The following is a 24,340-nucleotide window of genomic DNA, read 5'->3' as shown; positions in this document are numbered from 1 at the left end:
CAGAAAGATGATCATGAATGGTATGTGAATAGGGGTTTTACATCTAACTGAAAAATATCAGCACTCAAACTGGTCCTCAAGCATGCATTGTTTACAGTTGCCTTCACTCCCAAAAGGAATTTGACGCAGCCATTAAAATCATAAAATCTATCATTCATATCTTCAGACATCATCACAAATCAATATTCCGTCATATCCTTCCGCATATGTTAAAGGGCTAGGTTTTAATTGTACACTTTCGATATCGATTCATAACGAAACTCATCACCCAATACAGGAATCGACAGAGTCACCGTGACTGGACAGCTGCACGAAACTGCCACAAGAGTGCACTAGCTGACACGCAGTACGAAACCACCCGAAAGCGGCCGAGAAAATCCTTCGGACTCTACCTAGCCACTCCTCAAGGCTTATTCAATAATTTCTGCAACGTCCCTTAATTTCATTCTAACTCTTTATACCATTATACTAACCCACATATATGTAGTGGAGAATCATCTGTCACAAACACTGACAAAATGATACGGTCCTGTCACTGAACTTCACAGATAGCAATTTTAATTCCCACACAGAACTCAAATCAACAAAGGAAAAATTACGTAACTATTATTAACCACTGCAAAGACTCAAGAGGGCGAGAACGTGTACGTTTCTACACAGATTTTACATAAATCCACATCTTTGGAGCATTTCACTTAACATTTTTTGGCCTGGCATTTATTCTTGTCACTTCAAGCTTAAGACGAAACTTTATCTAAACGAAAAAGGCAATAAACTGCTTCCCAAAACCAAAACTATTAAAGACCACAATTTCATTTCTGCAACCCTAACAGAACTCTTTCCGGATGAACTCTTTTCACCATGCCTCAAAGGATTGAAATGGGGGGGGGGGGTGTTTTAATGCTCCAGTAATATGGTCGCCCCACTTGCTGCCACTGGCGATTAAACGAAAACAAGGTACAAGCATACAAATATCTACAAGAAAGATCACATTCTCAAGCCCTGATGTTGCAGATACATGCCTTATAATCTCCGTCACTGGCATTACATGAAAGTGACAGCTATATATCTTTGCAGGGCATGTTATTAGTTACAACAGCAATGAAAGTGCATCAACCCAAAACAATGGTAACTACCTACAAGACCACAGGGTGATACAACCTAAAAACCAACATCAACATTTGCCTTCTGTTATAAACAGTCCCTTCTCTATACTTGAGTAGTTCCCACTGATGATGGACCATCTGATACACTATCATTATAACCAATATAAACATATTTACCACCATAACCACAGATGTCAACAAAAGGAAAAATTTATACCGTAAAACTAGTTAATATGAATTTATCTTTCAAATGTTTAACCATCACCCCATTTTTCTCTGCCTCCTGTATCAAAATTCTGGACACAATTATGATCCAAACACATAACCATAATAGAAATTAAAACTGCAATTCTTGAAGTATTTGTGCCTTGTCCATACTCAACAAAGTAAATAGTCTTCACATACCACAAATAAATACAATCCAATATTTAGTAACATATTTAAATATAATGTACCACTATGTGCAACATCTGAATTGTATACCATGTCAAGCTCACATGTAAGTTTAACACAATTTTGGAGAGAGAAAAACATGAACCATCATTATAAGTACAATATAAACATATTTACCACCATAACCACAGATGTCAACAAAAGGAAAAATTTATACCGTAAAACTAGTTAATATGAATTTATCTTTCAAATGTTTAACCATCACCCCATTTTTCTCTGCCTCCTGTATCAAAATTCTGGACACAATTATGATCCAAACACATAACCATAATAGAAATTAAAACTGCAATTCTTGAAGTATTTGTGCCTTGTCCATACTCAACAAAGTAAATAGTCTTCACATACCACAAATAAATACAATCCAATATTTAGTAACATATTTAAATATAATGTACCACTATGTGCAACATCTGAATTGTATACCATGTCAAGCTCACATGTAAGTTTAACACAATTTTGGAGAGAGAAAAACATGAACCATCATTATAAGTACACAAGAATTTAATAATAACTTACCAGCAGGTTAGACTACCCAACTAACAATTATAACTTGCATTACGCTTAAATAGCAGTTTTTACTGGGTCTGCAACATTCCACAAAAACCTTCTTCCTCTCAGTAATGACTTGTATGAATGACGTACCAAATGCATAAGAACTGGTGTTAGATACATCTATAAAACACTGACATATATTTCTTTGGTCTGAAAGTATAGCATCAACATATACTTTCTGCAACCAAGTAGTACAGTAAAAGCCATACTGACCGTATGCATATATAAAAATTAATCAAATTTCCAAGCTTTAACACTATTTAAGTTTTGAGGATCTTACAGAACAGAAAATTTTGATGTTGGTCTTCTGGATTGCAACACCACATGGACATGTACACCATGTACATAAACACCAACATTCTAGAGGAGCATACCACCTTCTTCTTCAGAGCTGAAATGAGGTTATTAGGAACTGGACTGTTTATACAGGGTGCAATAAGAATAAGACGATGGTCTGGGCCAATAGGAGGAAGATTATTCTTCATTTTATCCCCTTACCAACTAGTGCCTAAGAACCCTTCTTTCCACTTATTGTCACAACTTTACCCAGCCTTTGGTTTCTCAGAGCACCCACCTTGCACTTGCCCTAAATAGAAAAAAAATCTGACTTCTCCTTTCTGGCCTCATAAACAACAAATTCTTTCTCTCTCTCTCTCTCTCTCTCTCTCTCTCTCTCCTAATCATAGTTTCCTGTATGGGGTTGTTTCCTATTGGCCCATACCATCTCATCCTCTTCTCATCCCACATATCTGGTTGATGAATCTACCTGGCCTGGTCCTTCTCCTACACCTACATAAACAAAACAGTTCCTAACAACCTTACTTCAGTCCTGAAGATGGAGTCGGTATATTCCCCCAAAATGTTGATACCTACCCATAAGTCCACACAGCATTACAACCCAGAAGACACAACACTGACACTAAAACGTGAGTATGCATAGAAACGTTCACCAACCAACCCATGCAACACCATCAAATGAGGACAATGTTAGTTATAAAGATATTTGGAAAAGGCAAATATGAAATTATATAAATTCTTAATTTAAAATAAATAGATCAGATGTGAAATGTTGATCTAAGATTTACAATACAAATGACCAGCATCAGTGACAGACCTGCTCTATTCATCTATGCCATTATATGTCAAACATATATAATTAATGAGTTTCAATATGACTTGGTGAAACTGACTGCTAGTAACCAACAACACAAAGCCAATTTCACTACGAATAATTTCATGTCACATTATTTGCCAATATAACATTTCAATTTCTCAGACTTGTTATCACCCCAGTCCATCTACTTATGGGATGGAATAATGAGAAAGTCCACTTTAAAAGAAAGTAATTAAAGATGGTTGTCTTCTGGGATGTTGCACCATGTAATATCATAAATATTAGACAATGTTTCACAGCAACCTACAGCCTCCATCATCAAGTCTTAAGCTACTCCAAAACATCAGTCAATATCTACCAGACTACATAGCACAACATCCCAGAAGACAGCAACCACCTTCATACACATAACCACAAGAACCGGGAATCTGACAAAACTAGAAAATTTAGGGATATCAAATTTCAAACAACGTTAGTAGTAAATAGCAGTGATTTCTCCAAAAACCATTAAAAACATATTTCAGTTTTAATTATTACTGTAGTCCATAAAATATAAAATTACACTACACCTCAAACTTTCCCTATGCCAAAACAATATTTTTTCCCAATGGGCTACAAAACTTTGGTCTCGTGCCGAATTCTCCACAGATCAATTACCTCTAGTAAAAATACTGTTTAAGAAACCACAGCTACCCTTTTGCTACAAAAGTGACAATTATTTTAAACAATCTACAAGCATCAATCTAAATTCTCATCACCAAGAAAATGTCAAACTTCATCTTGATTGTAACTGTTGTTTCTTTATGTAAAAAATAAATAATAGTTCCACAATAAAATTCTGACCTTACTATAATACAATATAATTTCTACACTTGTCTTCTTATAAAATTAGCACTTATCTGCCCACATCATCCTCAGAGAATAAATAAGTAGCTGAACTATGAACTCAGTAGTAATAATAATAATAATAATAATAATAATAATAATGTTACTATAAAAATTACTCCTAAAATACCCTCCAGTTCACAGGCCACAGAAATGTAAAAAAATACAACCGTCAGCCTTTCTCTCCCGTTCACAGGCTAAAAAAATAAAATTTACGATGACCTATGTCACTTTAAGTAAATTCATTAGCTTCAAATATGCCAGATATGTCAATATTGAGCCTGTGGTTATAAAATCTGTGTAGTTTTCAACTCTTTCAACAACTATTGCTAGCCGAAGTACCATACACAGATCATGTTAAGAGGACACAACATGGTTATAACATTATCTTTCCTTTTAGTACAATCTTACAATAAAGTGTTTCTTTGCTAAACATGCCATAAATCTAAATTACTAAACAAAGAAGTAATTTCTCAATATTAGAAGCTCATGTCAAATGCTCAAATTCTGCATGCTTTGGAATTTACATGTAAGATAAATGAAAATAGAGTCCAACATGCATATTTGAAAGTATTAAACACAAAAATGCTTCCTGCTCCTTATGAATTCCACAATATGTAGCATTTTCGTTAAGAAACACACAAATTGACCTGTCATTATAACCTAGTTACGTTAACGGCATTCGTCTTTCGATGATCTGCATAACTATTTCGCAATATAAGTCAATTATAGAATTGGATTTTATGCCCCCGAAGTATTCAAATACGCATAATTACTACACTTCTTATTTAGGGTTCATTTAATGTTTTTGACATGACTAGTATATTCCATCATCAAAAACAGCTCTTCATACGTCCTTGTTCGGAACGATTTCAATTCTTCGTGAAACAGGCTTATACTTTGGACTTAGATCATCAACCCATGAGGTTTGTAAACAATATGAATGAATGAAAATCGGTAGCTTTAGCAAAATATAAGAAGCAGAAAGCATCAGCAGCCATGTTGAACCAGCATTAGGCCTAACCGACGTCACTGCTACAGAAGCTCTGCTGAGTAACTGCACTTACTACTTATTTTCATGCCTCCTAACGGAGGATTGGGAGGTTGCTTATTCCCCTCAGCAAAGGACGTTGTCCTTGGACGTCCACTCATCTCTAACGGCTCTTAGTTATTTCATATACGTTCATGAACTTCATAGATATATCACATTTCTTGCGAACATCCTTGCACACGAAACATCGAACGGGGGCTGGCAGCCAGTGTAGATCCTTCTTATTATCCTTCTTTCACTCGTTTGAGACTCATGTGAATGCACCAGATTGTCGTTATTTAACAGTAACGTACCTAAGAACTATTTAAGGGTTTCAATTAACCCTTCTTCCCAAATTACTGGAGTCTTACATTATATGAAAGCCACGACGATCTTCACCTCACCAACAAAATTTTAGATGCTTCAGACATTGACCTGTTCGGCCAACATCGTAACCAATCACATCAAGCTCCCTGAACACGAAAACATCCGAATATGACGTCACATAGCAACCTCTTACGTCAACTAACATGGCGGATTTCCCATCATGCGTTCTGTAAACAACTGAAGTCTTTCTCCCGCGCAAATACGTTGCCAACCAAAGTCTTATCTGAATTAAAGTTGGCCATGTCTATACAAGGAGAAAGTAAAACTAAAGCACGTCATATTTGTTTACGTACCACTGTCAAGCAGTGTTAATGCTTACCAGGCTACCTGTATAAGGCATTATTCACCACTAAGCTTTTTCCCCCAATGGTAGTGCCACTTGAAAACAGTCTTCAATATGCAAGGTTTGAGCAAGAGCTCACCAATGAACCTCATCCTTAAAATTCAATACCATAAATTACCTCTGCCATTATGTAGAATATACAACACACCACAAATCCTACAGACCTTAATATCTAAATTCAATGCTGCACCCATTGTTTGTGTACAAAGCCCACTTTTGAAGCCAACTTATAATTTGTCATCAATATTGGACTGATATAGGCCAAAACTCAACCTGAACAAATTTCAATCTGTACACCTAATAATATAAAATGTCACTGAGTAGTTCATTTATGAAACATGAACAAGGCAGACACCTTTAAAAAACATACTTATTTAATGCAGTTTATATAAACCATTACCACCAACAAATCTTTTGTAGTGTTAATACTTCACACAACTGTAATGATGGTAAATATTAGAGTAATGGCCTTATAATTAGTTATCAGAATTTTGGAGGAAGCCATCACCTCCATAACATTGTTTTTGTGTAATTTTAACCAAGATATTGGTATGCAATTCATCCTAATTTAGCCTCTCTCACTACATATCTTTGTAAATTATCCACAAAGACAAAACTCATTAAAGAATGACAGACTACTACCCAGTATTTAATTATGATGAGGAACAAAATATGATCTTAAGGTGATGATCAATATCTGATGTGTGCCAGCAACACCTCACTACACTCTGGGCTGTGACTTTCTTTTTAACTTTACACCACACTATTTTGTAAATGTTTCCTCGACTCCAATACTCACATAAGATTTACTAAACATTTAACACTCCAGTAGGAAAAAGAAGGATACGTACATATTAATGGCTGAACACTCCCAAAAAAAATTGTTGTCTGTCAGTGTAATGTAAGCGTTATCTTGTAGATTCCTTAAAAATTAATTTGTAGGATTTGCTGAGAAATGAAGAGGAAAGCAATGATTGGTACAATACATAATAAACACTTAGCAGCCTGTACAAATGTATTATGATATCCTCATACAGAGTGATGACAGAGAAAATGAGGAGTGAAGACAGCAGGCAATTATGGGAAATTAAAGATAAAAAAAATGAAAACATGTAATCGGGATGGCACCTCTTCAATGCTCACATCTAACGTTATATTATGAACCTGATACAGAATACTTTGTTCATCAACAGAAAAGATTAAAGGACTAAAAAATTCAGCTTCAGAGAGTTAAAGCTTCAAACCTGAATAAGAAGACAGCATACAGTAAGAAAAAAAGACTAAACCAAATGATACCAAGCATTCTTCAGATTTAATCTACGATATCTTAAAATATCAAATATGTCACAAAGATTTTCACTGTTGACTTGTTAACTATTAGAATAAAATTCAGAAGTCAAACAGTCTGTCTCATTCTCTGATGATAAGACAGTCTATAAAATATTGAACTGCTGGTCCAAATTGACACAGGCAACCACATGAGATTATATTACTTATAGAGGCTATAAAAGCTTCAAGTAGTGCATAAACAACAGCGAATATAAAATTCACATACTCTTATTTCCACACAAAAATTGACAGTTGTTTGTCAAATTAAAACTCCAATACAGATTTCATGTTACTGCAATGAAGTTGCCTTACATTTTCCATATAAACATCAAACATAAGAGAAACTTAACAAGATTTGCATATTTTTCAAAGATAAAAAAATTTCAGGTCTTAAATTATGTGAAGCCGCCTCATAAGTCAGTAATGCCATTATGTTGGTATATTATTATTAGGGAAATAACAATTTCAGAGGTGGGTATTACGCACGTATATTCCAGGTTTCATAAAAATTTGCCCAACGGTTCAAGTTATTTGAGGTAGAGAGAGACACAGAGACAGGAAGACACCATACACTTACCTTTCTTTATAGACTGAAAATAATACTAAGAATTTACAATAAAATGCCACTACAAAAAATCCTACAGATCCAAACAGGTTCTTTGTTAGGATAAAAGTGGCAAGCTGAGTATCAAATACATCATGTGAATAGTGTTTGGTTTCACTACAAACACGGCTTGATAAAAAAACCCACAAACTCCTTTCTTATGCTGGTTAAGCTTTTGCAGTATCAACTACCACAAAAGACAAGATATTTTCTAACCAGCTGAGCAAACGCCAGCTTCTCAAGAAAAACTTTGTCTAACTGTTCATGTACGAGGGTCGCTCATTAAGTAATGCCCCACATTTTTTTCCTCAGAATATATTTATTCAAGATGGCTGAAATTTGGTGACAATATAAATCAATGTTTCCTTTACACATACTATTTTTCCACATAGTCCCCATCAACTTGTACGGTTTTACGCCAGCGTGGAACAAGTGCATGCATGCCTTGCCGGTACCAGCTCTTGTCCTGTGCACGTAGCCATGTCCTCACTGCTTGAATCACGCTCTCGTCATCTTCAAATCTTGTTCCGCGGATAGCATCTTTAAGTGGCCCAAAGAGATGGAAGTCGGAGGGTGCCAGATCTGGACTGTAGGGTGGATGGGGTAGCACCGTCCAACCCAATTTGGTGATTTCTTCCCGGGTTCTCAGACTTGTGTGAGGGCGTGCATTGTCGTGCAGGAGCAAAATTTCTGCTGGATGCTTGTGAGGCCGAACTCGTCGAAAACGCTTCTTGAGGGTTTTCAGGGTCCTGATGTACGCGTCTGAATTGATGGTCGCACCTCTTGGCATCACATCCACAAGAATGACCCCATCACTGTCCCAAAAGACAGTCATCATTACTTTTCCGGCGGAGGGAGTTGTCTTGAATTTCTTCTTTCTCGGTGATTGAGGATGATGCCACTCCATTGACTGCCTTTTTGTCTCTGGCTCAAAGTGGTGTATCCAGGTTTCGTCACCTGTAATGATCCGGGACAGAAAGACCTCTCCCTCAGCATCAAAACGCTCCAACAATTCAGAAGAAATCGTTTTCCTTTGAATCCTGTGGTCTGCTGTGAGACTTCGTGGAACCCATCTTGCGCACACCTTCGAATATGCGAGAGCCTGGATAATTGCAATCACACTTCCATTGCTGACTGAAAGCTGTTGGGCCAATTGTCGAGTTGTGATGCGCCGATCCTCACGAATAATGGCATCCGCGCGGTTCAACATGTCTGGAGTGGTGGCTGTGGCAGGACGCCCAGAGCGCGGCAGATCACGGAGCTCGGTTTCTTCACTTCCTGAAGCTTTAACTCTCTTAGCCCAGCGACCAACGGTGCTCCTATCGACTGCACAGCTTCCATACACAGCACACAAACGTTTATGAATGTTCACCACCGTTTCTTTTTCAGCAACAAGGAATTCAATTACAGCTCGTTGCTTGTAACGAGAGTCGTTCACAGACGCCATTTTAACAGTTCACTACAGCTCCGCTATCGGTTGGAATCATTTGAAACTCCGTACACGAATGCGGGAAACATCAAATCTCAAGCATGTAAAAGTACACTTTTCTATCTTCATTATTGGCTGAGAAAAAAAATGTGGGGCATTACTTAATGAGCGACCCTCGTATTTATAATGGAAACACAAAATATGTATGGATGATAACCAGTAAGTAAATCAAGAGGCAGAGCATCTCTACAAAGCAACAAATCTCTGTCCTTACTCACCAGGAAGTATTGTGTACGACATGAAATGTTCATATTTGACACGCAGAAAATAATGTTTTCAGAATGCAAAATACAATAAGAAACTTTGTCATTCGGCCAAAGTTCACAAGCACAGTTTTGGTGTCTGAAGCTTCAACAGGTGATCAGTCAGAGTCTGAGGAATACTTTTCTTTCTTAACAGTGAAGTCATATGTCTTCCACCACTCTGCAAATTGCAGGACTTTCTTTCGCTGCATGTCAAAATTCTCCCGCCGCTGCTTACGCCACAAACTGTGATCCAGATCCAACATACCACCAATTATTTCCTGGAAAGAAACAGATCATTCAAATAACACATCGACTATCGATGTAAATGACTTCATGGAGCACAATCATTCTCTAAGAAGCTAACAGTTGCTTACCTAGGCAAAAAATTCTTAGAAATCCAAAGGTTCATTACCATGTTCAAAATTGCCCAAAAAGTTAAAAACCACACCAACACACACAGTTATAATACATTAATTATTCAAATTAACTGCGTAAACAATCCACCACTCAGTTAACTTGTGCACATTTTTTTGGAAGTAAATGGGAGGAATGATCTTCCCTACATCCACCATCCCAACTAAATAAATCCTTGTAGTAAGTCTGAAGACTTATTCCAAAATACTGAATTTAATTTACCTCTTAAAAACAGAATGCTTATTATAAAATCATTCTACTTCAGACTGACCTGTGCAAAATTTTTGGGAAACATCTTTTCATCTTCTATGACATGAGCAAAACCAGACTCAAGACCAAAATCAACTGCAAAGTATGGCAATCCTTTTGGTATAGCACGACGAACATTCTTTCCCTTCAAATCCACCAGCTTCTTATTTGTTGCCCATTCTGTCTCACACTCCAGAATTGCTTTCTGTAAAATTAAACAGCTTTATAATAAATTTACAATCTAAAAAAAATAATCAGGGTACACACAGTTCCTTTAAAATACTGGATATCAGTCATTCTTGAGTGTCATAATTCATCAATTCAAACTGAACAATGCAACTGCATAGCATTCCACAAAAATACTCAATGTGCTTCTGTATATTATCAACCAGATATGTGCACAACAGATTTTTGGTTGTAGCTGAATTCATTAATGTTACAAAATTATTTAGTACACACCTTCATTCCTCGTCGATTCTCTAAAAATAACTGTCCTTCCAACTTCACTGTAAAATATCCTAAAGGAATTTTTATGTGATACCTACAAATCTACCTAAACACACATTTTAATTCCTCAAAAGTTGTCAGTGTGTCTATTAAACTTAGCTATTGAAGAATGCAAACCTAATCAACTTTGCATTATACTCAAATGTTGTTTAAATATGGTGGCTTATTACTATTATTAATGTTGTCACTGCCATGGCATTCCAATATTGATATCCTGGCACAAAATTGCACAATTTTTTTATTTCTTACCTTAAAGTAAATTGGGGCCAAATCTCCAGTCTCTCGTGGCATGGGAACACATTCCAGAATCATGTGTGGAAACTTCTGGAGATATACTGCAGTCTCAAAGAAAACCACATCTAGATCCAGCTTCTCCATAAACATGGATGTAAGTGTTTTCCTGAATGTCTGAAAAAAACCAACCATCTGTTACAATAACTAAAAAAAGACAAGTGAAAATAAGGGTCATTACGAAATCCACGTTGCAAAAGAAATACGCAAACTAAAACAACAAAAAATAGTGACCACAGCAATGCATGACATAAAATACATACAAACATCAAAATGGTCAAACCAGTTAATTTACATTTCAGTTATACAATATGATCTATTACATTAAGCATAAGGCATTTAATTTTATGAGATCTGAGGTCCTCACAGCAGCGATAATGTCAACAGTGGTATTCTGGCTTGTAATTCTGTGTAGAATTGTAGGTGAGCAACAATATATCCAATTTTCAGCCCTGAAGATGGCCATAATACATTCTTCCAAAATGTTGGTACCCAACATATAAGTTCAGAGTTTAAGATGGAGGCAGTAAATTCCTACAATTTGATAGTAGCCACCTGCAAGTACATGCAACATCACAACCCAGAAGACCACAGACATTTTATCTTATGTTTACAGTGTTACATACACCAAATTATTGAACATGGTATTACCATTCATAACATAGTGGTTGACAGGAGGGGTAATTTATTTAAGTTCAATGAATTACAAAGGGGAAATTGGCTAAGAGATCACTGCAAAAACAAAAAAATAGCTCTAAATTCTATTAAATAAAATAAAAAAAAAACTGCCGAGTGAACTCCAATTTATGCCATTGTCTAATTTATCTACAGTAACATTTATGGATATATTTTTACTTTTATGTATTTTTACTATTCAGACAAACAAATTTCAGTGTGGAAAAGTATATCTGAGATTTTCCAGTGAAACTTTGTTACTCCACCTGCATTTCACTCCATACATCTTCATCCAGCTGAGTACCACATGATGTGTGGTACATAGGCACAATGAGACAATGTCCCTCTGTTAGTGACTGGTGTGGAGGCAAACATACGTAAACCTGTAATCAAAGAAAACAGCGATTTACCACTTTATCCTAAATAAAGTTTCAAAACACTGTTTTATCCAATAATCCTGAAAAAGTGTAACTGACTTCAGACATGAGTGTTTCTATTTAAATGCATTTCATTTTGTATGGTTAATCATTTGTTGGGGTAAAACAAAAGAAGGATTACTATGTAATAACAAGTCTACAAATCATTTAGAGGACTGAAAATGGATTTTGGAAATAAATTCAGTGACACATTCAGCAACTGCAAAGAATGTATTTAGAAAACATGAGCAACCCATTTCAAGTACATTTTTTCACTCTTGTTGAATCTAGCCAGCACAGGATGTTTCATCCCTTGGAGTTATAACCATAAAAATACATGTTTATCTCAAGAGAATCAGACTGAGTTACTGTGTCAGGATTCCATTCTGCACTTTAGAATTAAATTAAAGCAAAGTTTCCTTAAAGAGATGTGCCAAAATCCAGCCTCCTGTTATAAAGATTCCTTGGAACTTTCTTATAATTAACATCTTAACTCTGTGGAACAGAGTTCTTCATAAGAAAATGAAAGTTACAAGATGGTGAAGAAATTCCCCACCTTCTATGTAACTCAAAGATTCAATACCGTCTTTACAAAAGCACACAAACATTTTAAGATATAAAAATACAGTTTACTGTTCTGTGCATTTATCTGCCCAATTTACAGTTTTCTACAATAATTTTAAGATTATAGGAAGTAAAATAAAAACACCTTGCATAGCATCCCACATGATGCTTCATGATTCTATATGTGGTCTAGCATTAGAATAGTCAATTTAGTATCTTGAGAATGAATATAAACTGGTGTACAATACATATTTTGCTTGAAACCAACTTAACATTTCAAGGGGAATCATCTTCAGCTATCACAGATCTTATCTTTTATTGTTCCAATTTAAATTTAGTTCTGAAAGCTCCAATGCTTAGAAGGGGGATCAACCCATCACAACAATTCTAGGAAGTTTGCATCAGATTTTTAAACAGCAGTAATAAGAAAAGGTGATGTGAAACATGAAGAAACAGTTCATGTAACATTTCTCAACCAAACCACATTTATATTTCATTCTAACTTTTATACCTACCTTGTTTCCAATAGCTACAACAAGGTGTTTAATCATTTCTTTGCTGTCAAAACACCAGTTGCAATTTTTCAGAACTTTATCGATCATTTTATGTTCCCTGATAGCCTGGCCACGTTCTCTGGACTGCACCTTGCCATCAGATTCCTTCAACTGGGCTTGTTCCGCAAATATATCATCCATATCATATTCACTATCAGTGTGACCAACCCCCTACAAGATACAAAAGGTATTAAATATAATTTGTTCTTAATTTAATGTCACATTTTCAGCTGCATAGAATAGTATAGTATTTTCACATTAGGATGCACACTGACTCATAAGAACAAGCATCAATTACCACATAAACTTAAAAATATTAAATGATGCCACTGCAGACGAACTCTGATGGTTGAAACATGTTGGACTTGTAATAAAAGTGAATTAAAGATAAATTGTTACATTTGAAACTTCGCAGTACAAATAAACTCATGTTTATAAAAAGATAACAATGTTGGTAATAAAGCTTGCTTAATTTTTTAAATAAGTATAGAAATTAGAGTTTACTTCTAAAATTTTCAGAAACTTTAATTATTTTTCTTCAAGAGTTCTACTTCCTTCTTCCTTGGCTCTACAACACAGTTGTGGGTCTTCGCCGCCTCCTTTCCAGAGGTTTTCCTAGTCTTTGAAGAGTGCATTTGTGAGTAGCGAGTGACCAGCCCACTGCCTCTGTACAACTTCTACTCAATCCTGATATGACTGCTAGAGCCATCTAGCAGTGAATCAGGAGACTTGGGTGAGAAATGGCCACTGAATTTTGCTTACAAAACATCTCATTTCATACAATATTTTTATTTTCCATCTATACACAAACTTAAAATAATGTTATTTAAAATTATCTAAAATTATAACATTCTCAGTAGACACTGCATCATGTTACATTTTTTGTATTGACGACATGTTTCAATGTGTATTACATCATCATCAGGTCTATCAATTTTAATATATTTTAAAAACTGTAGTACATTTTGCGTTGCGTTTATTGATTATTTTAATTTGTTTAATTTTAAGTTTTTTGTCTCTTCCTTTTGGTTTGGAGGTTGTACTTGGATGTTTTATATCTGTCAATATCCAAAATCACGACTTGAAAAATTAATTTTACAGATATAAAACATCCAAGTACAACCTCCAAACCAAAAGGAAGAGACAAAAAACTTAAAATGAAACAAATTAAAATAATCAATAAACGCAACGCAAAATGTACTACAGTTTTTAAAATATATTAAAATTGATAGACCTGATGATGATGTAATACACATTGAAACATGTCGTCAATACAAAAAATGTAACATGATGCAGTGTCTACTGAGAATGTTATAATTTTAGATAATTTTAAACAACATTATTTTAAGTTTGTGTATAGACGGAAAATAAAAATATTGTATCAATAAAACACAAACATGACGCAATTAAGATATAAATCTCATTTCATGCTCGTAAGATTCTTTTACACACCGTAAATCTAACACATGGGACAGTTGGCTTTACTTCCCCTCCGAAGGAAGTTGTGCTATGGATTTTTAACACCCTTAAAAATCCACCGACCTCAGCCAGGTTTGAACCCACAAACCTTAGGTCCAGTGGCAAGCACACTAAATAGTCCACCGAGGGTGACTTAAGAGTTCTACGTGAAACACAAAACTGCTTCTTGTGTTAACAGAAGAGAGAGAATGGCGACAAGTTAGGTGACGCGTGCCCATTTAAAAATGTACATACCTTGGCTGCAAGTTTAGAGAACATTTTATTCTGATCTTCTGCAGTACCCAGTTTTTCCCGTTCAAACTATAATGAATAAAACACAACAAAACATATTCTCAAAAATAATTATCAAAATATCAGCAAACTGACAGCTGCAGCTCATTCACAGTTTTAGCATGTCTTCCAAATAAGCCACATGATACATTGAGAACAACTCCATTTACCACATTGGCCAAATTATATGGCAATGCTTTTTACTAATAATCATTGTACCCTATTATTAAATGTGTGACAATAACTTCCTCTCCTGCATCGATACACACGCAATAGCTTAGCTGTACGGAGTCCCAGATACCACATGAATACTTCTCTTTTAAATTGCAAGATATTTAATTCTAAAGTTCCATACCTAAGAAACTGCAGTAGTCTTTGCAAAATGGCTGTGTCATATTCCATCATACAAAGAGAACCATTTCAGATCATATAGCACCAAAAAGTGGGAACAGCTGGTTCTATAAACTTAGATGAACAACTTGGTGTTTGTTACCGTATATGTAACACATTTTCAGAATTATAATTTTTTGCAAAGAACTGCAATTTGTGAAAATGGTTCAGCCATAGGGACTGTGCATAGGTATAGGTCTCAATGAGTCAAAACCCCCAATAACGTTACTCCAATATGCGTATCATCATAATTGTGGAAGCCCTGAGAAAAATGGTATTTACATTCCCACATACTGTAGTTATCACCTGATATGGAAAGTCAATCAATTATCATCAGTTGCTCTGTAAGTAAAATAACAATTTTCTGTCTAATTTTAAAAGGTGACATAAATACATTCTACCTGTAACTCTGGTAAAAAAAACAAAAACTAAAAATCAAATTAATTTACCATGAACTTGGAATACCAATATTTTTCAGACTATTTTCCTATTCATAAATTTACATACAATGGAAGAGCAAAAAACTTCCACAACACTGTATTACTAAACTGCACTAACGATAATAACAGAAACATGCTAAATGGGAGTAATGCAAGAATAAGTTGATTGCGTTACTTTCAGTTTTCACAAAAATTCCTCTGTCCAGCAAATTATTTTTAAAATTATAAAATAATCCAAAAAAATTACCAAATCTTTCAAAGAGTATTTATCATCATCTGCATAGTACCGCACTCGTTTCCCATCAGAGTGCGTCTCCATCTTCTGCTTCCTTCTCCGGCCACCTACTGGCTCCACATGTTGACCAGCCCTTTGAAGAGGGTGCACAAAGCCCCGAGAGTCAGTTCGGGTGAGAATTACAGTTTCTACTTCCTCTGGTCCAGCTGTATTCACTGTTCCTGTAACTTTTCTGGCACGAGCTATACGAGCAGCATCTAACTTTTTCTTCAGTTCTTTTGCTAACGTCTGCAGGAAATAAGGAATTGTACTGTTAATAACATAAATATATGTAGTTTTATATCAAACATTCCAAATAAAAGTACACAATTAATGGCCTTTTTAGTGTCTTACAAAAAAAGTCTATTTAAGCATACTGATTAGCAGCAGAATAGTAGACAAATTAAAAAAAAATTTAAATTTCCCCCATCACCTAGTAAAGAATAAACACAAACCTCATTTCCTAAAATTTCCGCTTTAACAAGTTTGGCCCCAAGATCATTCATTTCTTTATCTGTAAGGATGTGCGCAATTTCTGCAGATTTCTCTTCCTCATATTCTAATTCTGAAGATGAAGACTGTACTCTCATTCGCTTTGATTCCTTACTGCTACTTGGGTTAACAGGAGCTTTAACATTATCAGATATTTTCTTCCTCCAATTTCCTGATGCCACTGAACTTTTGCAAGTGTTAAGAACTGATATTCCACCCACTTCTAATCCAGAGAAATCCTGATATGAAGTGCTTTGTCTTCCTGACACATCAATCTCCTCTTCAGGTTTCTGAAAAGCATACAGAGTTCTTCTACCCAATGAAAGACTGTCTTGCTTATCATGCTTTCTGTCAGAAATATCATCAGTTCTGGATTTCTGGAAGGAATCTGAATTTGTGTGACTTTTGTCATGCTCATGTTCATGACATGACTTTGTACTCTGTCCAACCACAGCTCTTTTTGTTCTGTCTCTATGATACGTGCCCTTCCTCTTTCTATCTTCCAGTTTATTCCTCTCACATTCATTTCTACTAAGTTCATGTCTACCATGGCTCCTACTCTTTTCCTCTGCTTCTGCTAGCATTGTCTTCAGTTTCTGTAAAGACTGCAAAAATATGTAAATCACTAAAAATGTTCCAAGAGTCAAAAAATAAATAATTTCAACACCATATCAAGTTTAGGTGTGTATCATGCAATCACAGACAAAATAACACAATGAGACTAGTGCATTTTAACACAAGCAATGCAGTAATTCATAATTTTGATTCCAACTGTCTCATAACAATTACAAGAAAAGTGATGAGATTACAAACAATGAACTGGTAGCAGGTAACAATGGTTGTATTGAAGAATTGCAAACAGGACTGAAAGAAAATCATAAAACATAAATGTCAGACAGTTATGCAATGCTAGGCAATCAAGACAAAAACATACGACTCTGAATAAACTAACAGAAAAATAACCTCAACTCACTCCCCATCGTTCTGCTGCTACATCTTCCACACTTCTACCTTCGTCAGCAGCTTGCTCCTCAGCGCGTTTCAAAGCTCGCCGTAGCCAACCAACACCTCGGTCACCCACGGATTTTGCCGGTGACATCTCAGACTCCTTGATAAGTTGCTCTTTGTCTTTTCTCCCATAAGGTAAACCTGTCCCTCCATCTTTCCAGTAAGGATTCAGCTCACGATCACTTTGACCTAGCTAAAATACACAAATAGTATCATCATCATTGTTGAGTAGTGACAAACATTCAATGTAGTTACAAGTTCAACATACCTCCAGAGTTTGAAAAAATAAAAGAATAGTTATTACACTGGTGCAAACATTCTTAATTCAAATTTCACATATGGAAGGAAAGTGAAGGATTTAAATTCAAAACAAATTACTGAGAACTAATAATCCTACAAAAAAGTATAAAACAGAAACATATTCATAAATCTGAAATGTTTCAATTCCATGGCATTATGGAACTCAGTATTTCATTGCTGCATGAAAAAAGAATATCTTATTCACACAACATCTGTCAAGCTAATCACTTACCCAAGGAGTCTTATCACATCCCAAAAGATATTCATAATTTCAATAATTCTGAATTAGATCAGGTCAAAAGGTCTAATCTGTGAAAGTTGAAGAAGTGTATAATTAACAATACTAACTCACTGTATTGAGCAAATATCTTTCTTCCTGTCTCTGTTCCTCTGCCTTACTCATGCGACCTGACTGCAGTTGTAGCCGTTTGTGTGATGTGGAAGGAAACAAGCCTGGCAAAGTCATCCATTCATCCCTCTCTAATAACACTTTACCCTCCTCTGTAAAGGTAAACACATTTCCACACTCTTATTGATTAAAAATGGCCTTATCAACATCTCTTATTGTGCAACAAAACATCAGCATTTGTAGACACTATACCAGCAAAGACAGCAGAGCATACACAAATTAAAATAGATCAAAATTATTTTGAGTAAGACAACATAGTTCTCATATGATTAATTATTGAACGAACACATTTAAATACTTAGCACATAATGCAATTTTCATCATGGCACCACAGCACATTCACTTATATCTGAATAAAATTCAGTTGCATGCAAGCAGTTTTCCCTTACCAGGGAATTTACCAAATGGAGAAATTACATGTAGTTTTCATACTATGAGCATCTATGGCATAGAAGTTCAGTTCAAAATATTTTGTCTTCTAGTCTGATTTCTAAGAACCTGAAAATTAAAGTATACAAAACAATATTTTTCCTGTTGTTTTGTATGGGTGCAAAAAATGGTCTCTCTCTCAGGGAGGACCATAGATTACAGGTGTTTGAGAATAGGGTGTTGAGGAGGATATTTGGGCCTAGGAGAGAAGGGGATGGGGTATGGAGAAAATTGCATAATGATGAACTTAAAAATCTGTACTCCTCCCCCAGTATCGTCAGGGTGATTAAGTCGAGAAGAATGAGATGGGAGGGACATGTAGCAGGTATGGATGGGACAAAAGGTGTGCATCGGGTATTGGTCGGGAAGCCTGAAGGGAAGAGACCACTGGGGAGACCTAGACGTAGATGGAAGAATAATGTCAGGCGGGATCTATGGGAGATAGGAGTTGAAGTAGACTGGATTTTGTTGGCCCAGGACAGGGTCTGGTGGAGGGCTTTGGTTAATTTAGTGATGAACCTTCAGGTTCCCTACACCATCTAGTTAGTTAGTTACAGCATAGAAGTGAATAACCTTTAATGAAATGCCACATACAGTTATAGATATATGCTCAAATATGGTAATAAGGAGCATGAAATGGTCATCAGATATCATTTTACACGCAACACTATGAACAATACCCCTGAGGTTGTGAGTCTGAAACAAATAATACCTTGCTTTTCCTGTGAATCATCAGTTTTCAGACAAAATTTGTCCTCATTTTGTCTTGAGTGACTTTTGCCTGCAGTCACCTTATCAAATAACTTCTCAACAAAAGGTTCATCAGGGACAACAAACTTCTCAACCCATTCATCCTCTTCACTTTCATCATCGCTGCCCTGCAAACTGCAATCATTGTGGGTACGACATACAGTTTTTGGGTTATACTCTGTTAACCCACACTGCCATATAATTTATCTCAATTCTGTATTTTTATGCAGTTTACAAATCAATCTTACTTTCCATCTCCTAAAGTGCACAGGCCTTTCAGACACAAGTAGTCAGGAATAAACAAATCTTTTAGCGAATAAGTTTCCATAACAGCAGAAATATGAAATTCATAAACAAAGTACTGTGTGACTGCATACGAACAAGTATGGCCTATAATACAAATTTCATTATAATCAGCAAAATTATCAGCACCATCAGTTTCTCAATGTTACTGTATACCTGTAAAAAAGCTTTCTTTTCTGCATCTATCACAACAATTTTCTTCAGTAATTGTTTGTGTCAACTGAACTTGCATGTACTAGCAACAATGCCAAGCTGATATTTTGCCTTTTATCACAGGTCACCACAAAGATATTTGGTAATATCTGCATGTTTAATTATGTACTATTTTTTCTGGCTAGTGAATGGGAGTTGTGTATTTAATACATCGGTGCAACTTTGGTGGCTTATCAAAGAACGCTGTAGGAAAACAGCATGGATAATCACTTTGACAATGTTAGCCATTTGAAAAACAGGGATGAAATAAGAGTGACTGTTCTATATGATGGAAATCCAGTTATTCCAATCATGACATTTAGAACCAGCCTGGAACATCATGTCATGATGGCTGTAAGATATGAGCAATGAATTAAGGGAAAAATATGTGTGAGACTAAGAAACACAGCAAATAGGGGGCAGGCCTTTCCTTGTGCAGAACAGATCTTAATATGCATCAGTTCTGAGTACAAGAGAGTAAGTAAATATTAAAAATATTTAAATTCTCAGTTCAGATAATATTAAAGATGTCAAAAATTGAAGCATTTTTTATTTTCATGTATCCATACTAATCACTTCGGAGAATAAATATATTCTCAAACATTAATATTTTATAAACCTTAGTGAAGTTAGGAGAGATGGGAGCTTGCACTTCTCGTCACCCCGGAGTCGGGCTCTCTCATCTTCCCCTTTTCTGTGGTTGAATTCTGCCTCAACCTGGAGATATCATCAGATTGTGTGCAATTTAAACATACAACTTGCGATATGACTCACTACATCCAGCAAACTGATTTCATGCACATTGTGAATCATATAATAAGAGTGGGCATTTCCAAGACAAATTCACACAGTAAACCATTATCCATAGAAGTACATTACCTTTTTCATAACAGCATCTATTTCTTCCATCTTCTGTTTTCTTTCAGCTTCTTTCACTCTTGAACTTTCAAAATTAATGTAAGACATAACTAATGGCTACACCTAAGACCTAAATAAAAGAAAACAAGGAAGATAAAGACATGACTCACTATTTACAAAATTACATTACTTTTAATTCCTTAACTGCACATGGCAAATATTCAAATTGTATATGTTTTCTCTGGCCTTGCAGTGAGCAAAATACTCCCAGAAGTGTAAGCAGTTACAGAGAATGAAAATACTACATAAGACAGACACAACTAAATTAAAAAATCAGCCAAATCACTGCACTCAGCACAATTTTATTCATTCACTAAGTTCAGTTATCTATAATGTGACTGTGACCATCCTACACCAGGTTGTGTACCATGATTTTATTCATTCAAACATTAATTTATTGAGTTGAGTTCCGTTTATATGTGTAACACAAGATTACTTAGAACAATTTTATGACATCTACTAAAAGTGCCAATCTGATAAATTAATATACATTTAACATGAAGATGGCTGTCTTCTGGGTTGTTGCGCCATGTACTCTGGTAGAAGTTTACCATCATCATGGAGACAGCAAGGACCTCTGAAACATTGGTAATCTTCTACCACACTACATGGCACAACAACGCAAAAGACAACCATCTTCAGACTCGACACCATGGAAACCTCAAATGCTACATTTAACATACTTAAAACAAAGTTCTTGAGGCCAAAACAAGACATTTATTGGCAAATCTTTAAGACATGAAGCCATAACAAATTTTGTTGCAATAAAGTCTGAAAAATATGACTATAACAGAACTCTATTGATTGTTTATTCATAGGGTACTAGCAAAAATATCAAAATTATAACTCCATTTCTAAATTCCATGCTACACTCTTCCAGAAAACTACTGCACATGTGCAGGGATTAACCCTTTAAGTCAAAGCTCATTGAAATAATATTTAAGAATTCCAATACCCACCATTAAAAAACCAAGTGGTTAATGCTGCTTATGGAAATAACCACTTTTTACAGTTAGAAGCATATGATGCTCATAAATACAAAATGGAGAGTCACTGACTGTTAAAGCAAGTGGTACATATAGTTATCATTCACTTTCGAAGGGTTAATTTATGATGCACTAACATTTATCAGTCATGGAATACAGTTTATGCACGGTCCAGAATGCCACTTCAGAAATCATGTGAGGAAGGTGTACATTATCAAGTGTAACAAAATTTGTTTACATGAAATTTGTTTTAATGTTGCAGGATATCACTTTAAACTGCTACTGAAAATCACAGTAAGACTGAAAAATCCTTAAACTCAAAAAGGTATTTCATGAACTGCCACAGAAGTTGGTATTATCCTTGTGTGCTTAACTGCACGCTGGCCAGTCATACATACATACATCTTTATTACATTCCATGGATCCATAAGTTAGTCAGATGACAATAGGATGTAGAATAAGTCATAATAATAATACAATACAATCCTTCGTTCACCCCAAGGTCTGATATGTCATAATAAACGAGTGGTCCTCTGTATTTTACCTATATTCATCCGAAACGGCAGAAGCGATGCACTTTTATTTACCTGTTCAACTTATCCTACACTACAAAAACTGCAAATATTAACTCACCACTCAGGAACAAAGTCGGTAATCCTTGATTAGATCCGACGTTTAAGGTTATAAACTTCTCATCTCAATAATCCAAATTTCGTACAGTATAAGTTTAAAAAATACTTAACCATATATACTTATACAAAAGAAAATTCCTTCCTCGCATGGAAGAAAAACTAAGTTTATTAAATAATCCGTACAAAATCTGTTATGGCCTCGTCAGATTAAAACAAACTAACTTCACACGGCTATTGCCGCGAAATTATCCAGACAATCTGAACCACAGAACACAGAACCATAGATAAGCAACATAGACCGACAAGCGGGGACTAGGTCACCATTTTCCACTGCCATAAATTAATTTTGTTAATAACAGGAAGCTTGTAATTTAATATGCAGGCTTCGATAATTAAAGGATGGTGACATTAGGTTTCGGTAAATTTTCAATGTAACCGCACAGTAATGTAGCAGACTATGAAAATAAACATGTTCAGTGGATTCCGGTTAATTGGGACATATGGAGACTATAACACTTTGGCCCAATTAAGTGGCTGCCCCAATTACGCGAAGTTCCGTGTAAGAGTTAAAAGGGTTTGTTCTTTAAGATTTGTCCCAAATAAAGGGCTGCCCCGATTAACCGATGGCCCAATTAACCGGAATCTACTATATATGACTGTAGCTTATTATTTATTTCCACCGAATATAAAATTCAAAATTGAACTGAAACTATAATTCAAACTGTATCGCTGATATCATTACCAAGAGCCGCTTCAAAATCCAAACAACACCACATACGTCTAACCTTAACAAAGCAGTTTCTCAAAATCATCAATTAAACCGGAAATAAGTTATATATATCGATACTCTTTACCACGCCACTCCAAAGAACAAGGTTCAACTCGCCCACCGAATCAATCTCATTTCAATAGTCGAAAGTCTTCACATTCCGATCCCCTCCCCCAACCCTTCTCCACTCAGTCATGAGTAACTGATTGATCCAGTGCACTGATAATGGAGGCAACCCAGAATGCAGCCATCTTCTTCTAGGTCATGTTTATCTTTCCTTTAAATATTACTTCTAATACCTTGCTAGGTATATAACATACATATCAAGGCAGTAACCAAGATGCAAAATAAATGAGTTTTTAAAATGTAAAACTCTTTTAACCTAGAATCATAACTTTTCAAGAATCACAAAATAACATTTATTTCAATGAAATTGTTGCTTGTGTATTAAATTGTAAGTTACTTTCATGTATCATGTACAAATTCAAAATATGTATATTGTTTCAAGTTTGTTTCTTTAATTTACATAAATTTCTGGAACATAACTGTGGGCTTTATAGAAAAGTGTCAACGTGGAAGTTACTCTGAAGAATAATCAATAACCATATATCAGAAATTCATCAGGTGTTAATTTGATGGTGCCAAGAGGATAGTCAGGGTGGCACCAGGAAACAAATTCTGAATGCACTGCACCATTAACAAGTGGGCACGACTGCCAGCAGAACTGTCCTCACAAACAACTCTCAACTGCCAATGAATATCAATCAGAATATTTTCTGCATTCAATAACCCAATCACTACACCATTTATTCAACACAGATGTCTTCTTGAGGTATAAGATTCTTACAGCAGTGATGTTGATGTTGGTCTTCTGGATTATAAGTGGACATGCAGTAAATAGCAAAATTTTGGAGCAACTTCCTGCCTCTATCTTCACAGCTGAAGTACATAAGTGTTAAAAAATTAGTTTCTTCAGGATGGAGATATTACTTTTCAGCACACCCTCACATTTCAGAATGTTTCAATATAAATTTATTTTCCAGCTTACATTTTCTACTGAATTGTAAATAACTTACCTTCAGCCATTCAACT

At 35.5% G+C, this 24,340-nt stretch overlaps 2 protein-coding genes across 8 annotated transcripts in view; both read right to left on the bottom strand.

The window, feature by feature from the left end:
* The window catches only part of LOC110828127 (glycogen synthase kinase 3 beta homolog shaggy), a 60,014-nt gene extending 54,419 nt beyond the window's left edge, over positions 1–5,595 (bottom strand). For all 3 annotated transcript variants that reach the window (XM_022060519.2, XM_022060521.2, XM_022060522.2), the window contains exon 1: positions 5,178–5,595. In XM_022060519.2, coding sequence (XP_021916211.1) covers positions 5,178–5,262 — 85 coding nt within the window. In that variant the 5' untranslated portion in view covers positions 5,263–5,595. The remainder of the gene's footprint in view (positions 1–5,177) is intronic.
* A 1,272-nt stretch (positions 5,596–6,867) lies between these two features.
* Positions 6,868–23,424, bottom strand: LOC110828096 (CWF19-like protein 2). 5 transcript variants are annotated; one of them, XM_022060429.2, is made up of 14 exons: positions 23,222–23,424; positions 20,823–20,931; positions 20,563–20,660; positions 19,411–19,583; positions 18,213–18,361; positions 17,526–17,753; positions 16,516–17,157; positions 16,034–16,309; positions 14,921–14,986; positions 13,169–13,378; positions 11,940–12,056; positions 10,957–11,115; positions 10,223–10,405; positions 6,868–9,815 (listed from the first exon to the last, which is right to left on the bottom strand). In XM_022060429.2, exons 2-14 carry the CDS (start codon positions 20,907–20,909, stop codon positions 9,654–9,656), a joined length of 2,550 nt encoding a protein of 849 aa, XP_021916121.2. In that variant the 5' UTR covers positions 20,910–20,931; positions 23,222–23,424; the 3' UTR covers positions 6,868–9,653. The 5 variants fall into 5 exon arrangements, with proteins under 5 accessions (XP_021916121.2, XP_021916123.2, XP_021916122.2 ...); XM_022060431.2 differs by lacking the exon at positions 23,222–23,424 and adding an exon at positions 22,392–23,198; XM_022060430.2 differs by lacking the exon at positions 23,222–23,424 and adding an exon at positions 22,481–23,198.
* Positions 23,425–24,340: the final 916 nt, after the last annotated feature.

Source organism: Zootermopsis nevadensis, unplaced genomic scaffold, assembly GCF_977971745.1.
Source record: "Zootermopsis nevadensis isolate Lab colony 2312 unplaced genomic scaffold, Znev_1.0 Znev_ptg000011l, whole genome shotgun sequence".
In the NCBI taxonomy this organism is placed as follows: Eukaryota; Metazoa; Arthropoda; class Insecta; order Blattodea; family Termopsidae; genus Zootermopsis; species Zootermopsis nevadensis.
The sequence above is the reverse complement of the archived record's forward strand: the minus strand, read 5'-3'. Positions and strand labels throughout refer to the sequence as shown.